Raw genomic sequence first — 14,995 nt, forward strand, 5'->3', positions numbered from 1 at the left:
TACATAATTTTTCCTTTGAATCAATAATGTTTGGTCACATGGGACACAGTTGCCATAGCGAAGATAGTTTTGAACTTTGTCTGTACTGCGCCTTTTGCTTGACCCACAGTTTATTTTTACATCTTTGATGACTTGCACATTTTTGGATCAAATAAGCATTAGTCACAAGCTACTCTTGAAAAAATTCCCTATGCAAGTCCTTCTTTGGATTGTGTAGTTCCTGTCCAGTTCAGAACTCTTCTAGTTCCTGTGATCCTGTTGTATATTCAGAAGTTACTTCATTTGTTATTTTGTTTATAAGGCAGAAATCTTTTATGAACAGTTGTGTTTGGGGGATCTGTAGAGTTTCCACAATCTCAACAAACCTTTTGTGCTCGTACTTGGAAGAGTCCATACATTAGCCAGCAGGCAATATCTTTTCATGTAATCACATGTCTAAAGTGGCACCTTTTTCTCTTCATTCATGCTGTTAGCAGTTATGGACCTTTCCAGTTTGTCCAATTGGTTGGACAAAGATCTAGGGAGCTATCAGACAAGTTCCCTGGTTCCCCAGGTAACCAGTTTTTTCAAAATTTGAACATTTTTTCTCCTGCAAATGAGCTGTTTATTCATGATTGAGTGGCTGCAAGTTCAGCTTGCTTTCCAGTTTTGTTGCCACCTCTGCCGTTGCACTCTGCTTTGTTGACTTCATGCTTTGGCATCCTGTCTCTGTCCCCAGCTGTCATGGCTTTTGCTTTTTTTGCACGATAGCTGTAATAAAGGTATACATGTGTGTTCATACTACTAATATCTAATGGTACACACTTGATGTAATAGTATATATATATATAGCCACTGATTGTAGCTGTGGTAGGATGGGCAAGATGTTCTGAGCAGTCATTTGTGCGGAGCGTGCAAGCCATGAGCATATGGAAGTTCACCTGTGACTCGCAGGGGTGCTAAAGCATCATCCTGGAGAAAGGGCTTCCCCTGGCAGGAGGAAGGATTGCAGAGAGACCAGGTCACATTTAGGGCCGAAGACCTGGCCTCTCCCCATCCGTACACTGTGGTGGCCTTTTCCACACTGGAAGATGAACATTTTGGTAGGATGTGACACTTCTTCCACAAATGGGAGTAGTTCAATTTTTTAACTGGACTGGCTGGTTTGTTCTTTGTAACTGATGTGCATGGGATCACAAATGCTATTCATTTTCTCAGACAATCACTATTTTATAATGTTAAGACCTACTTTGCTTCTAATTGTAAACTGTATGAACTTCTTGTAATGACTAAAGCAGTAGTTTTCATGTACTGATTAAAAAGGAAAGCATTTGATGCATTTTAATAGTCGGGACAATGAAACCCTTCTTCAGCTGTCGGAGACAAGTTGACATCATCCCTTTTGTCACATTCTGAGAATGGAACTGAGCTTGCAATAACAGTCCTTCTTCTCTGAGGTTTTACATAGTTCTTCATAGTCAGCAGCTTGAAGACATTAAATTTAGCCAACGGCAATATTTAAATTAAAAGAAGCTTCAAGGAACAGTAACTAACACTATTATTCCTAATGCACCCATCTTTATGGGCTGCAAAACCCTCTGGGCTCTCTGTTTCAGGATCCTAGAAATAACCGAACGAGTGTGAAGAGTTAGCTGTGTACACGCGGGCTATTCCAACAGGGAAGTATTGCCCGGGAGCTGGGGGTGGCGGCAAGCCAGCCGGAGGCAACGCTTCCACCATCAAGGACGTGGTCCTGCAGCAGTCAGACCAGAAAAGCAGAGCAGTTCAGGAACAGCCAAGTTTCTGGTGACGAGGCAGATCCAAGGTCAATCCAGGGAAGCTGGGACAGCAGGTCAGGGTTAGGATCGGCAAGGTGTCTGTCTGGGCTCGGTGATACCTGTCACATAGCTGAAAGGCCTGAGGTTAGAAGCAGCTCACTGGCAAAGGCGGGAAGGGCCCTGGCGAGGCACCTGGCAGCTCTTCCCACGCAGCAGCGTGGTGCAAGCCCCGGCGGCTGCAGTGTGCCAGGGCTGGCCACCGGCACAGGCAGGCAGACCCCCCCGGGGGGGGCAGCTTGCAGAGCCTCCTGGTGCACGCAGGGTTTTGAGGTGAGGTCTGTCATTGTGTAGCACAGAGCTTGAAGCCTAGCTTTGGCAGATACATCATCGGGTGAACAAGTTAGCCTTTAACCTTTAAGAATACAAATAGATTTTTTAGAGCTAAACTCTAGTGTTAATTGAAATACAGTCGAATTCTTGCCCTCTGCTGCTTTCTCCGTGTGAATAGCCACCTGAATCAACAAGGTGCTTCTATTACATTTTGCCTTGTCTTTTACTTTTGACATGCTTTCCCTTTGCCATGCTTTCTGACCTACATTGGAAAGTGTAGTTCCACTTGTATCAGGTGTATCAGCAGACTGTAACATGAAGGAAAGTATTAGATATTTTTAAGGAGAAAAGAAGTATCTTCTGTCTGCTCTTTCACTGTCAGCATTCACCTCCATTGTGTCTATTTTTAAATTAATCACCCAAGTCCTCGGTTTTCCAGTTATAAATATTTTATTTTGAGGATGTAATTTACTAACTCAAGAGCTCTTTCAAAAGCTTTCTAACTTGATTACTGTCATTTGGAACATCTGCCTGACAAACTTCTGCATTAGGAGCTACTGAATGAAATGTGGTTTTCATTCCTCAGGAGATTCGTAGGTTTAGTTCCAGGAATCCTTAATCCATGAGTGATTTTGCATTAACTAAAGAATTATCCCTTGCTTCCTGTTTCCTTAAAATTAACTTTTTTCTTTTTTTTTTTTTAAATGGAATAACAGAACACAGGAGAAAGAAGAGGTCCAGAGCACAGACATTTCTAGCTAGAATCTATTGTCAGCATCTTTGAGAGGCCAGAATGAATAGCCTCATCGTCACTCCAGGTCTGGTGACACCTGCACAATTAATAGTTTATATTCATAACAGTGAAGCTGTGTGGCAATTGACCCATTTTGCAAAAAAATACAGAAATGTGTCTAAGAAATTTAGTAGTTACAAAACTGTTTCTTGAATTGGGTCTTAGTGCTGTAGCATCCAAACAAAAGCGAAAGATAAAACAAAGCTGAAGCAAAAAAAATTTAAAAGGTGCTTTTTCTTTTCCTTAATGTTCAACAATGGGGTCTACAATGAATAGTTTTTGAAAGCCATGGCTAAAAAAATCAGTAATTTGAACAGGGTTTTATTAATAAAGAATGATACAATGGAATATGCAGGCCCCAAATTATTCCCTGTGTGTTTTCAGTGGGTTCAACTGAATAGCATTGGTAGTGTTACTAAGAGTTTCAATGGCTGAAATCCTTTCCCTTTTTCCTGATAATCCTTGGGGGTTACTTCAAAGTGGAATGATCATATGCATTATTTGGGGTTTAGAAAAGGAAAGGGAAAGCAGAACTTCAGTGCTGGCTGCAGGATTATGGCTTTGAGCCATCCATGTTGCTAGGCACAATGCCCTATCTGTAAGAATTTACAGTGAGAGAAGCTCTGTGATGAGCAGCACCTGAGAGATGTGTGAAATAGCAGTTGTAATACAAATTCTAATTGTTCAGAAAAAACTTGTAATAAGATTAAACAAACCTGCAGTTTTGGAAACGTGACATAAATTTTTCAAATAACTGCTTCTGGGCGACTCCAGTCTTAATGTCAGAGCAAATACATAATTCTCTTGCAGCTCAAGAAACATCTATGTAGAATGACATCAAAATGAGTCATACATTTATGTTTTAGTATTTTACTAAATGCAGCAGGCCCTATGCTATCTAGCACATTGCTTCAGTTGATTTCACTGTATAGTTTCAAGGTCCTGCCAGCTCCTGTACTGAGAATACGTAACAGCTTTATTTATTAAACAGGGACAGGATGGTGGTGACACAAAGCAAGACACTGTGATTTATGGGATGTAGAAAGAATGATTTCCATTTAAATTCTTCAGATCCCTGAATATACAGGTTCTGAACATAACTGTGGGAACTGCCAACAGAACCTGTATATTGCAGCTAACACCAGGGTATTTGTAATCTGCTGTGTAAATAAAGACTCATCTGAAAAAGCTACTGGTAATTCACTGATGGTCCTCATTCAGTTCTGGACACTTTTTTTAAATCTAGAAACAGTTTTAAGAAACTTCTTAACTGACATTGGTCTTTGTCTACCAAAGCAAGGAAGAGTTTATTTTAACTGGGTCACATGATGTCTAAGAAGAACAATACTTCTACTGAACATCATATAGAGAGGTTCAAGAAAGAGCTAGCTGAACAAAGGGAGTGATCTCAAAAATATTTGACAATATTTTGCTTTCTTGCATGCCACATTTCTCTAAAGGAATTTAGTTTTAATATAGCACAAGAGGAAGACAAAAGGTCTTTAAAAATAATCTGTACATCTGGAGAAAACTTAGTACCTCAAGCTAGGTCAGAATATACCTGGCATATGGCATAGGGACTCCTCGTTGTAGCAGAGGTATGCCAGTATAAAAACAGCCTAAACCAGTGGTGAGTCATGCTTAATGTTGTTTTGAACTATTAATTTCCCAGCAAACCCAGTTTGTTGATGGCGGATTACAGGTATTTGGGTAGATGTAATCTTCTCTTCACAAAAATTGTATTTTTGTGGCCAGCAAACTGGAAATGGAGTCATATTGCTTATACTCCAAAAAAGGTTTTCCTCATATTATGACAGAATATGCCTTTGTTACTGCAGTGATATATGACTGATTACAGTGCTTTCACATGCCATCAATAAATAATTTCCTCTCCTATCTTTAATTTATAATTCTAATGAAACACTTAGATAGAAACTGAGCTGAATGCATATGCCTATCTTTTTGCTGACAATCTGTAGAATTACGAGCATTTGCAAAAAACTTGGTTTTGTGTAATTCCAAGAGAGCGCTCAAATATTTCTGTGCTCCCAGCAAATGAGAATTAGATTTCTACATGCTGGCAGGAGACAGATTTAAGATATAATCCTTTTCTCACTGTTCGTCTCTAGTTGATTTAGGCAGTTCTTGCTCTCTGAGCTGACTTTTGTGGATCCTATTCTCAGATAACTCTCCCCTTACATTTTTTAAGGTGCTGTCAATCCAATGTAATGTCTGTGAATTTCACTAAGCATTTGAGCTCTTGAGCTAGGCACTGAAACAATGCCTGTAGCAACTCTGTTTCCATCAGCTACTCAGTTTCAAAGATGAGCAGCATTTTCTCCAAAGTGTGATGGCTTCAAATGAAGCAGGAATTTAGATCTCTCTTGTTTTGTATGTGTGTGTGTATATATATAAATATATATATATAAGTAAAGACAGAGAGATATACATGTAAAGATATAGATATGTTTAAAACAATAAAGAAGATGGTAAAGGTGGAAGGTTATAAGTGGAAGAGCTCCAAGTAGTAGGACTTCAAAGTGTGCCACACCCTTGGAATTTAATCCAGACTTTGCCAAGATGATAGTCTCTTTGTATCCAAGATTTTGATTCGGCCTATTACAGAAACAATGATCCACTTACAAATCTGGAGTACAGTCCAAATTTTCATACCTAATGTTTTCATTCTTGTTTTTTAAAGGAATTTTCACAGGCTAAGGACTTCATCCCACTTTCTTATGAAACCTTACATAGCCAGGAGTAAGTGCCAGTCTCTACCAGAAAATGGTAAGGGGTTTGAAACCTCCTCTTTCCTCCCTGTGTCTCTATCCGATTGGCTTAATCACCTACAGTTTCATAAATTGCAGTGGCTAATTAGGGATGTACCATGTTTACTGCCAATTTGCAGTTTAACAACTTTATTTTAAAAAATGTAGGAAAGGTATCAAAAGTTTGCATGATGAAATGCAGCTAATGCAGATATTTAAGAGGTGTCTTTTTCAGCTACACACATGGTGTTCATTTAATTAGAACCAAAATGAAATTATAGTCTAGAAGTATTGAATTTCATTGTAATATTAGTGAACTGGAAAGCAATGTACAGTTCCTGTATGCTGTTTTTTAGAAGCTGACACACATAAATACCTTTTAATTTTAAAGCTCTACTTTGACATTTGAATGAATGGCATCATTAGCTTTTTATGCATCCAGTAAAGATGATAGCTGGTAGTTTTCCATAATAAAAAAGTTAAATGTCAGAAGACGATTTTGATGTTCATATCAGTTTTTCTGTCTATGAATATTCCTAACTTAGAGAGTCATCATTCAAATGTAACTGAAATATAGATCTGAGAGGGCTCTTATTTACTGATGGAAACGTGTACGTGTAGCATCCGGTTCCTACATACCTTTAGGACAAAAAGCTGGTAGAATGTGCTGATGCTTAGGCATTCCTCTCCAGAGATCTATGTTCAAATTTATGCTTCTACAATACCAGTAAAAATGAATCCTCATAAATGGAGAGTACCATTTGGCACAAATGAGTCCCTCTTCACAGTTTGCTCATGAGCTAGGACTCAGGTGTTTCTGCCTGAGCTGGAAAAGCTGTGTAGAAAAGCATGTCCAGTGGTGGAAAAAAAAAAAGGCAAAAAAAAAGGCAGTAGTATAGATCAAGTCTTTTACTATTAAAATGCAGTCCACTCAGTGGAGAAAACTATTAGCATATAATAGAAGACAGGTGTCTTAATACATTTTTAGAAAAGTACTTCAAGGTGCCTAGTAGCAATGACTTTGGAAAAAAAAAAAAAACAAACCAATTTGGAATACCTAGGTAGCTAGGCAAGAGTTTAATGACCTCATAGCTACCTATATTTTATTTAATTGTGTTGGCATTCAATGCCATTTTTTTAAAATTAGTATGGTTATGTCCTGTGTTTGGAGAAAAATTTAAGTCATTCACCGGATTTTCAAAGGAAGCTATCTGGTAAAGTCTTTGTGTTTAATTTCTGTGCTTTCAATGAGGCCATGAACCTAACTAGTCCAACTCTATTTTAAAAACCCCTGAGTACATTTTCACATAACTAGTATAAAAATGTGTCCAGATTACTAAACTCAGTACTCATTATTGGGTCCAACAGAATTCTCATGTAACATGACCAACTTCAGCATTAGTATGTTCTGTTCCTAACATACTTTTACCAATTTTTTAAAAAATTAAGAATGCAAGTATATTTTGTTAATAGCAAGGAGAAAAGAATGAATGAGAAAGGAATAATAAAAAGAAAATTGAATGGAAATTGTGCTAGTCACTACAACATATTTTTCCTGAATCACAAGTAACACTCTAGTTGGCATGACTCACAAAGTCATCAGTTAGTTTCTCTGCCATCCATCATCCCCTACAGGCACTTTTTCCTCTTTATATTTCTATTTGTTTAGGTTGAGTAACTTTAATCAGAAAAAATATTATCTTAATGGCCATGAACACTTTCATTTTTAAAACTGTAAAGCTCTGTACCTGTATATAACCATCAGACTAACTGTTGTTAACATAAATAGTGTCAACGTCAGAGTTTGCCAATTACGGATACCTTCCATGTAAATTAGATTGAATGAGCTTGTCTGATTTGGAAACCAGTGAGTGTATTTTGGCCACATATAGTTAACAGACATACAAACACCTGGCAAAAGAGATGAGTAATGAATTTTACCATACAAAGTAAGTTGTCTGGGTTTGGATCAAATCTGCTTTTTTAGACAGTATTTTAAAACCAAAGATATGTCCTTCCATACAGTAAGCACTGTAGAAGACTGACAACTCTGCTTATCTGTACTCAGCAGGTTGCACTGAATGAACAGGACTCTTTTCATATTAGAATTGCCATCAAGGCATTCAGTCCTTTCTTGCAAAATATGCTTCAAATAATTGAGTACTCAGTACTCAATTTGTTATATTGTGGTGGTTTTTTTTTTCTTGTTTTTTTTTTAAGTGAACTGAGCCATTTAGTTGAGTTCTAAACCCAGAACCACCACAAAGAGCAACTTACCAGTCATGGCCAGTCTTATACTGGTAACACTGTCCATATATACTTGCAAGAACTATTAGTTTTGTCAGCATAGCAGTATCAGTTAGTTGACAAAAAGGAGACAACACCAACAAAAAGAGGGGTTTTGACAGTCTAAAAGTGCCCTTTTTATAAGTAAGAATTATTCCTGTATATGGTATGGCTGACATAATGCAACCCCCCCACACTTCTAATGCAGGACCATGTAATAACAGGTACTATACAAACCTCATGGTGCCAGGAGCAGCTCCAGATGGAAATAGGTCAGTGTATGTCCTGCTGAAAGGCAGCAACGAAGACTGCTTTGTTATATTGCAAAAGCAATTCCTGACTGTCTGATTTGAACTGTGTCTGATGCAGTCTTTGGAGAAACTATTTTGGTAAAAGATTCTCAGACTGTGGAGAACTTGTGGATTTGTTAGTGATACAGGAATTTCATTTCACTCTGATAATGACCTTATTTATTTAAAATGAGTATTGCCATCTACATCGTATAATCTATTTGTCTAATTAAAGGTATTATATGTAAGGTGTTATGTCCTGAACACCAGGACAAAATCTGATGATCTTCTAATGTTACCCTTAATTATCAGACTATGCTACCAGTTATTGACAGAACTGCTAATAATATACATCACACTAAATTTATTTCTAAAATTACTGCTATTTGTGTGCAACTTTATTTGGTTGTCTGCTAAATCTTTGCATCTAATTTTACTGTAAATAGCATTTTTCAAGATAGCAAATTTTAAACAGAAGGACATTATTTGCTTGAAATTAGTTATGACTTAATGAATAAGTTTCATAAATACTGGTATGTGTCTTTCAATTTCTGCTGTGTGTGAGAATGCATATCAGATTACTAGTTGTATTGTTAGCTGGGGACAGGCTACTGAAAATGAGTCATCACTTTTTTTTTTTAAAGTAGAGGGTCTTTTTTGTCTTTCCTCTCATAACCATCCAGTAATTTTTAATTTTAAAAATGCAAACAAGACTACTCCTCCCTTTACCTCTTTTTTCCTCCACAAAAAAAAAAAAAGTGCAAAACCAACAGTAGAAGATGTTTTCTCTACAATATCTGCAGGAAATGTGTAGGTCAATTGAAATTCATTCTTTAAGGTGGCTGCTACAGGTATGGGAATGCTGGTGGGAGTGTGAAGGACAGTTTAGATGCTTCATCTCTTGAAAAGCTGTATTTATGTGACTTGGGCGAGGAGTATAAAATTCAGGCCATGATATGCTTAGGAACTCATCCTGAGAAAGATTTATGAAAACTAATCCAGACTATAACTGTATTAACTGCACCTGATTCACTTGGACAAGAGAGGAGATGTGTTTACCCTTGCAGAATTTTACCTTCCCTAAATGATAATTCCAACCTCACTTTTTAAAAATAAACATTACTTTCATCATTGACCATCCCCAGCTGCAGAGGAAAACTTCAAGATATATCTGCTAAATCTCAAAAATAATTACGTTTATTTATTTTAATCTCTCTCTCTTCTTAATACGTGAGGTTAGCAGTACAGCTCTCCATCCACACCCCAGCCACCCTCAGCTGCTTCTTTACCCCTACTACATGAAATGAAACTTCCCTGGAAAATACTGGGGTATAATTTTGCAGCAGCAGTCAAATCCTCAGCCCTCAGGCATTCCACATGTTGATCTGGGTATGGGGTGGGAAACGAACAGGTTGGTCTGAATATTTTCTCATTCTGAATGGAAGGCCCTTCCTGGTGTTTGACATGAACATCATTATCATTCAGCCTAACTTCAGTGCCAGTTCAACAACTTACATATACATGGGAAATGTGACCTTTTGCTGCAACATGCTTCAGTGCATCTGCTGGCACCTAACCTACTGGCTGAAAGAGAGAAAACTACTGGACTGAAAATAATACACTGTTTTCCCCTTAGGAAATACAGAGCCTATGGTTCTGTAGATTTTCCCTTTATTATTTTCTTGATGTCATAATCATCCTATCTCTTGAGATAGTGCATGGGACAGGACTCTCTTACTAGCCTTTGAAAACAGGCAGACTGCCCAGGCTGTCTTGGTTACACTGAGGAATACAGGGGGGTAGCTGGAATTCGGTATTTCTCTAGTGGTCACAGCTGGGAAACAAACACCTGTAAGCTGCTCAAGCTGGCTAAATAATAAAGAGTCCTGCTGCCGCTGAAATGTACTGCAGAGCTCAGAAACACCAACTGGCTGCCCTAGTGGTGGACAGAGCATGAAAGTTAGCACACGTGCATTTTTCTTCTAATGCTCTCTCCGACCTAACCACTCCACACAGAAACAATCTTCTTCATCTTAGATACTTTACAAAATAAGCCACCAAATGGTGACACTCACAAACAGGTTTTTGTTTCTGTCCTGGCTTCAGCTGGGATAGAGTTAACTGTCTTCCTAGTAGCTGGTATGGTGCTATGTTTTGAGTTCAGTATGAGAAGAATGTTGGTAACACTGATGTTTTCAGTTGTTGCTCAGTAGTGTTTAGACTAGAGTCAAGGATTTTTCAGCTTCTCATGCCCAGCCAGCGAGAAAGCTGGAGGGGCACAAGAAGATGGCACAGGACACAGCCAGGGCAGCTGACCCAAACTGGCCAACAGTGTATTCCATACCATGGGACGTCCCATCAAGTTTAGGAACTGGGAAGTGGGGGCGGGGAATCGCTGCTTGGAGACTGGCTGGGTGTCGGTCGGCGGGTGGTGAGCAGTTGCCCTGCGCATCATTTGTACATTTCAATCCTTTTATTACTACTGTTGTCATTTTGTTAGTGTTATCGTTATCATTATTAGTTTCTTCTTTTCTGTTCTATTAAACCGTTCTTATCTCAACCCACGAGTTTTACATCTTTTTCCCGATTTTCTCCCCCATCCCACTGAGTGGGCGGGGAGTGAGTGAGCGGCTGTGTGGTGCTTAGTTGCTGGCTGGGGTTAAACCACGACAGTTTCCATTTTGTTTGTTTGTTTGTTTGTTTTGTGTGTGTGGAAAGGTATTTACTTGTTTCCTTATTTTTTTTTTCAGTTTTTTCCCCCTCTCATTTCTGTTGCATCTAAGCGTTAGAACGTTTTCACTAGTCATAAATAGTATCAAATATTGTAAAGCAAAATAAATCAAAAAAATGGTAAATCTGATACCAAAGCCAAGCATTTGATTTCAATGTATTCATTTATATTCTATTACAAGATTAAACATGCTACCATGGATCTCAGGGTACATTTTTTGGAAAATTATTTTTAAAATGTATTATTTGCCATAGGAACTGCATAATTTTTACTGTTACAATAAAAGAAAAGGGATCCTGAAGTATACTTAGCATACACTTATGGTAAGATGGGCCTAAGAGATAAAATAGTTTTGGTTTCAACAACCAATCCTTTGCTCAAAATTATAACCTAACTTGCAAATTTGCATTTAACTTTGTGGTAAATACCTGATTCCTAAATTTGCAGTTCTTGACTAGGAAAGTGCAACTATCTGCAGAACAGAGCAATGGTACTTCTATCTGTCTGAATAAGTGGCAACCCTCCTCCCCCCGCAGCTTTCTGTCATAGACAGCCATTTTGGGAACTACATAAAGAAACAGATATAAAAAGTGGGACTGCTCAGGAAGTGCTAGACCATAGTGACCCCGTCCATTCTTACCCAGCAGCCCTCCCCTTTCCCCATTATGTACTTAAGAATTACATTAATGTCTACCATAAAGCATGATGTTGGTGTAAATAATGTTTGGTCTTGCTGCTTTGTAAATTGCAAAATCATGAACTTGCTTATTTATATTGGCAGTCCCATAAAGAATATGATAATCAGAAATATAAGCAAGCTATGAATCTTTGTATACTTTTTCACTGCATCCTTGGTTTGGGTTTTTAAGGAAAATGAATGAAAGTGATAATCAAAGAATCAAAAGTTAACGCAAGTTCTACCATCTTGTTAGATGAGCAAAGTAGAAAGAAATAAGAAAAGATAGTTAATTTTTTACATATATTACATCCTACTCTTTTACAAGAGCCTGGTTTCATACCACAGTTATGACAGAAGAGAGACCTATGATGACCAGCGTTGAAGAGAGTCACCCTTTCAGTATTCTATGATACTGCTTCTGGCTGCCCAACACTGTCATCACGATTCATTAGAGGAGGACACTCTGCAAGCAGTGTATCAAAACAGGCTACAAAACAGACTTTACGTGATCAGACTTAAATCAAACTAAGACAGTACAGAATTTGGTTTAAATAACCTTATACTTTATTTTAAAACTTTTAAAAAGCAATGTGTTAGAACATACAATTTACAATTTTAAATTTTCTGATATATTTTATACTAATAAAATAACGATCTCTGGCAGTCATTAATAAGAGTGAGGAAGCTATTTGTTAGTCAATATGCATGACATAAAGTGCTGTAATAATTCTTTTTATGCTATAGAAGCAATTTTCCCCATTAAATGTGCACATTTTCTCTGCCTATTCTTGATTGGCTGCTAAACATTTCACAAAAGTTTGCCCTGTCTTCAGAATTTGACAATCCAAACAGCCAGTTTAGCAAATGAAAGAGCATGGATTATGACAAAAAAATCTCAGCAGTGATGTTAGTATAAACCTCTTAGTTTTGGGTTTGTTTGGAGGGCTTTCTTCTGCTTCACCTTCTTTCATCTTATGTTCCATCAGAAAAGTCCTCTGCAGAACAGTTGTTTTCTCTTTCAGCCACTGTCAAGTCTTTATTTCTTAAAATATATATTCAGAAGTATATGTGATATGTAAACTACATTAAAAAAATGTTACTGGCATATTTTCTCTCTCTAGAAACAACAACTTGTGTCACAATATATTTATATGTTGAATCTTTTTTAACTATGTATCATACCACATATCATTCATGTTCATTTGGTACTAAGAAAAACTATCAGACTCAGCGTTTATATTCCAAAATTAAGATAAAATTGATTTCAGTTACGTTTTACAGGTCATTTACTTAGATATTGGTCTCAAGAGGTAAAAAATGATTAGTGAACAATAATGATCAAGTGAGGAAAGATACAAAGACATACCTGAACATAAATATCAAGTATATAAAATATTATTCTGGATAACTACATATAAATACTGGTAATTAATGTTATTGTTTTCTCATACAGTACCTTGTATAGACTGTCCCTTAATAGTCTATTATAAGGTTAATTAAAGTTTCATTTTCCCAGATAAGATCATCTCATGTACTTCTTTGGTTAACAAGACATATGCTTTCTTAGAATTATCTAAAAAATAAAGAGGATCAGTAATCGTAGATGGATTAAAACCTTCATCCACCAGTCGAAATTTTTGTTGTTTGAATGTTCCAGTCATTTCCATTTTTTCCTATAGAAGAGAGAAAGATTTATTGTTCAATAGAAGAGCTTCTTTTCTTTTACTCACATTCACATTTGTTTTTGAAAATCTTACTTGATAGAAGGTTAATACTGTTCTCATTACGCTGGAAGACTAGAACTTTTGTGCTGCTATGGACCAACACCTCAAGACATGGTGGAAAAAAGTTACAGCCCATTGCTTTCTGCATCGCTGTGCTGTGTCTCATCACAGTGTCTCATCTGGTGTAGCCCCAGACTGGCCAAGACAATCTAGGTTCTTCATTTGTGTGCATTATGAAACTACATATTGTAAAGAATCTGAAAGTAAAAACTGTCATCATCAAGAAACTCTTACTTAAAAAAAACCAGGAGATTCTCTGTATCTATGATTATTGTCACCTTAAATAAAGGGTTGAAAGAATCACGTACTAAATCAGCCATACTCATACTCAGCCAGGTCCAAATAAAGGTGGATCTTTACCATATATATTTACAATGTTTTCAAGCTTCTTTTCAGTGTCACTGTGTCCCTTGGAAAAAGTAGTGAGAGGCATCTCTAGTAAGAGTCTTTTCTCTATCTCCCTACCTCTTTTCTGCCCCACTTTATGACCTCTGTCCATTATCTTGTCTTCTGTCTTTACATTTTTATATATATGCGAACAATCTCTGAAAATGAAAAATTAAGTATTATCTCCAACAACTCATCTACTCCAGATCTACCTCCAGATTCTATCTACCTGCTTTGGTTGGTCTAAGAAACATGCTGACATCTTCTGAAGTATGACTACATGTCAGATCAAGCTCATAAGGTTTTTAATTTTTTCCCTTGAATTTCCACCCACTGCCTTCTTTCTTGGTTAACAACAGCGGTACCAACAGCAATTCATCTGTAATGTAGGCATTTAAATTCTAATCAAAGTTCCAGATACTTAATATCCAGGCTATGTCCAAGATTCAGATTCATTCTGCCCAGCATAAAGGTTTTTTGTACATCTGTATAGCAATAAATCTAGACTAGGTTCTTATAATTTCTTAAACTGACTACTGCAACATTCTGAAGTGTAATCTTGCTTGTAAAGCTGCTGCAAAAGGTTATCTTCCTGGACTTATGAGATCTATAGATATACATATATTTCAATTTCAAGGTCCTTCATAACCTTTTCCTTATTCCCCCTTTATTCTGAATCAGTATTCAATTTCTGATTGGCCCAGGGAACAACTTTCCATAGTTCATCTTCTCTTTTCAAAAAATTATTATTTTTTTCATCTTCTCCTCAAACTTACGAGACTTCCTTCATAGGCATCTTCAAAAACATTTTTCTGTTTGCCTTTGTCATGATGTTTTCAAAACACTTACCAGAAATGACTATGCTCCTCAGACTTCACCTATTGTGATGACCAGTATTTTATGTTTGCTATACCCCCATTTTTTCTAGCCATATGTAGTCCATTGTATTACATTTACATTTCTAACTCTTTGGGGGAGGGACTATTTTTTTTTCCCAAATTCGACAGTTACTACAGCAAAGTACTAGTACACAAACAGGGATGACTTTGATGATTATGATGGTGACAATAATAATGTACGTTTTTAATTCACCTTTTCAATTTACCTAGTACCCTTTCAAATGCTTTAACTTTTGTCATTATATTACACAGCAAATAACATTTCATTTATTGTGCACAATTGGTGTCTCC

The 14,995-nt window shown here is 37.1% G+C and overlaps 1 protein-coding gene across 1 annotated transcript in view; it reads right to left on the minus strand.

The window, feature by feature from the left end:
* Positions 1 to 13,130: 13,130 nt before the first annotated feature.
* The window catches only part of SLC27A6 (solute carrier family 27 (fatty acid transporter), member 6), a 39,952-nt gene continuing 38,087 nt past the window's right edge, over positions 13,131 to 14,995 (minus strand). Inside the window, exon 10 of the mRNA XM_010567969.1 lies at positions 13,131 to 13,307. Within this exon, the coding sequence (XP_010566271.1) occupies positions 13,131 to 13,307 (177 nt within the window). The remainder of the gene's footprint in view (positions 13,308 to 14,995) is intronic.

This window comes from Haliaeetus leucocephalus, unplaced genomic scaffold, assembly GCF_000737465.1.
Source record: "Haliaeetus leucocephalus isolate CR32 unplaced genomic scaffold, Haliaeetus_leucocephalus-4.0 Scaffold233, whole genome shotgun sequence".
NCBI classification, from domain to species: Eukaryota; Metazoa; Chordata; class Aves; order Accipitriformes; family Accipitridae; genus Haliaeetus; species Haliaeetus leucocephalus.